At 24.6% G+C, this 2,801-nt stretch overlaps 1 protein-coding gene across 1 annotated transcript; it reads left to right on the top strand.

The window, feature by feature from the left end:
- Positions 1–1,031: 1,031 nt before the first annotated feature.
- On the top strand, positions 1,032–1,939 carry LOC135931029 (large ribosomal subunit protein uL5-like). The gene is made up of 5 exons (XM_065467883.1): positions 1,032–1,149; positions 1,192–1,351; positions 1,392–1,498; positions 1,554–1,796; positions 1,871–1,939. The coding sequence occupies exons 1-5, from the start codon at positions 1,144–1,146 to the stop codon at positions 1,904–1,906; spliced, it is 552 nt and encodes a 183-aa protein (XP_065323955.1). The 5' UTR covers positions 1,032–1,143; the 3' UTR covers positions 1,907–1,939.
- Positions 1,940–2,801: the final 862 nt, after the last annotated feature.

The following is a 2,801-nucleotide window of genomic DNA, read 5'->3' on the forward strand; positions in this document are numbered from 1 at the left end:
CAAATTTCTATTTTGTGTCATTTAAGTGATTCTCTACATATAATTTTTTTATAATTCACATTAATTTAAAATTGTGTATTATGAATAGTTATTAGTCCTAATAAATTTATGCTTGATATTTTTAAAAAACAATAATATTTCTTAAAAAATTTTATTATCCCCCCCCCCCCAGACCAAATTCCTGCATACGCTCCTGAGTTTAATGCTTATTATTTTGAACGCCTGTTCATCTTCTACATGACAGGATATTCAAGGATGCAAACTCCCTCAAATACCTATACCTATTTCCCTAAAAAATTTGCCACCATCAGAGTCGTCTACTTTATTAATTATAACTTTTTAATCCTTCGTAAATTTTAAAAAGAATAATATATTTTTAAAGTTCTATTAGAAATTTTCAAAATATCATGAACGTAAAAGTTTATTAGAATATGAATTAAATTTAAAAAAAACCTCATTTTTACAATGAATGCATTATTATAGTATATATTTTAACATCAATATGAGTTTACTGATAAAATCATTAACCTATTTTTTTACTTATAAAAATAGAGCAGAAACTGATCCAGAAATTGCTATTTGGAAAATAATGTCTATGATTTGAGCAATATATAAATTTGGTCGATTCTTAGGAATATAATTTTATTATAATAGCCCCAATAAATTTTGCCCTATTTCTTCTAAAGATTTAATAGATAACCCTCTCCCTCAATAATTTATCAGATTTAATAGATAACCCTCTCCCTCAATTATTTATCTCAAAAATATTGGATACAAACTGTTCCTACCTCCACAGCTCATGTAGACGCTGCATCTGTCTATTTTCCAAATTAAGCAGCACATTTTTAAAGGATGTGTATCTTTCTTTATTATTTTTTTATAAATATAATATTTATTTATCTCAGCCCTGTTAATGACAATATTATCTTCATTTTTATATCTGTAAAACAATATAAACTGAATTATATTAGCATATGTTTAAAAATATTTGTTACTTAAATATTTGCATACATTTGCTGTATTTTATTTATTAACAGCAAAATATAAAATAATTTATTAAATATATTTGTATTTAATTTTTTAATATCTTAAAAGCATCTGATCTTATTTTATAAAACATATTTCCTCGGTCAACTCTACAGCATGGTTGTAAGATTATATCATAATTTATACATATAAATTATCTTTAAGGTAAAAAAACCCAAAAAAGATGAGAAGAGTAATATTATGCGAGAGCTTAAGATAAGAAAGTTGTGTTTAAATATATGTGTTGGCGAATCGGGAGATCGATTGACAAGGGCGTCTAAAGTTTTAGAACAATTAACCGGACAACAACCAGTTTTTTCAAAAGGTATATTTAAGAAAATTAAAAAAATTTAATTTTTTTTTAGCTCGCTATACTATACGTTCATTTGGAATTAGAAGAAATGAAAAAATTGCTGTTCATTGTACTGTTAGGGGTGCGAAAGCAGAAGAAATTCTTGAAAAAGGACTTAAAGTTTTACTTTTATACCATTCAAGCTTTTAGAACGATGTTTTTAATTTGTATATAGGTTAAAGAATACGAGTTACGAAAAAGTTGCTTCTCAGGCACTGGTAATTTTGGTTTTGGAATACAGGAACACATTGATTTGGGCATTAAATATGATCCGAATATAGGTATTTATGGCCTTGATTTTTTTGTTGTTATGGGTAGACCTGGTTTTAACATCAATGAGCGCAAAAGAAAAACATCTAAAATAGGTGCAAAACATAGAATAACTAAAGAGGAAGTTATGAAATGGTTCCAGAAAAATGTAAGTATTATATAATCATATAATTAATTAATCTATAATGAATTTATTTTAATTTTTTATATCAATATTTTTAGTATGAAGGCATTATCCTTCCTGGCAAAAAGAAATGAAAGATAATATTATATTATTAAATATATGTAATGATTGATATATTGTAATATTATAACATAATGCATATTTAGAGGAATTGATTGGTTAATAAACATATATTTATCCTTATACCTGTGAAAAAGGCATTTAATTAAAAAACCAATATATATCAAATTAAAAATAACATGTATCTAAGAAATATAATTTGCATACAAATTTTTGACCAACCCTTTCAATCCTGTTAAAAGTTGTATGAAGGTGATAAATGTTATAGTTAGATCCAAAACAAATTTTAACTTTTTAGTTTTTATATTACATGTGATATTAAGGGTTATAAATGAAAAGTGACATCTATACCTCTTTGAATTTTAGCTCAATTTTAAAAAAAATTAAATTTTATATTATGATAAGTAACTAGATAATTAATAATAATGGGCTGGAGGCAAAATAATTGTATGGATCTTATGTAAAACTTGAAATTTAACCATTATTATGCCTTTGATATTTAGTTTTTTCTATTGCATATAATAACTGATTACCTAATGTTTCCTGTAATAATTTCTCTGGCCAAAATTTTCACAAATAATATAACCAAAAATATAAAAATGATGCTATATTTTAATATTCTAATTAGTCAAGGTCAACGTTCTCTATCAGTCTTTGACCAGAGCTGAACCAATTATTTTTGAGACTACATCTGGACAGATCATATTAGGTTCAGATAGGTTATTAATGTATATGCCTTACTACTCAATTAATATATTTTTTGTTATTTTATTTTATATTTTTTATAAATTTTTAATTCATTTATTTTGCAATATGAAAATCATATTTGTTAAAGAAGGGAAAAATGGAAATATTTTTAAAATATAAAAAGACCAGTTTTTATTTAACACCACATGCTTAATTGATCTA

The sequence above is a fragment of the Gordionus sp. m RMFG-2023 genome, chromosome 1, assembly GCF_954871325.1.
Source record: "Gordionus sp. m RMFG-2023 chromosome 1, tfGorSpeb1-WG-v2, whole genome shotgun sequence".
Taxonomy (NCBI): domain Eukaryota; kingdom Metazoa; phylum Nematomorpha; class Gordioida; order Chordodea; family Parachordodidae; genus Gordionus; species Gordionus sp. m RMFG-2023.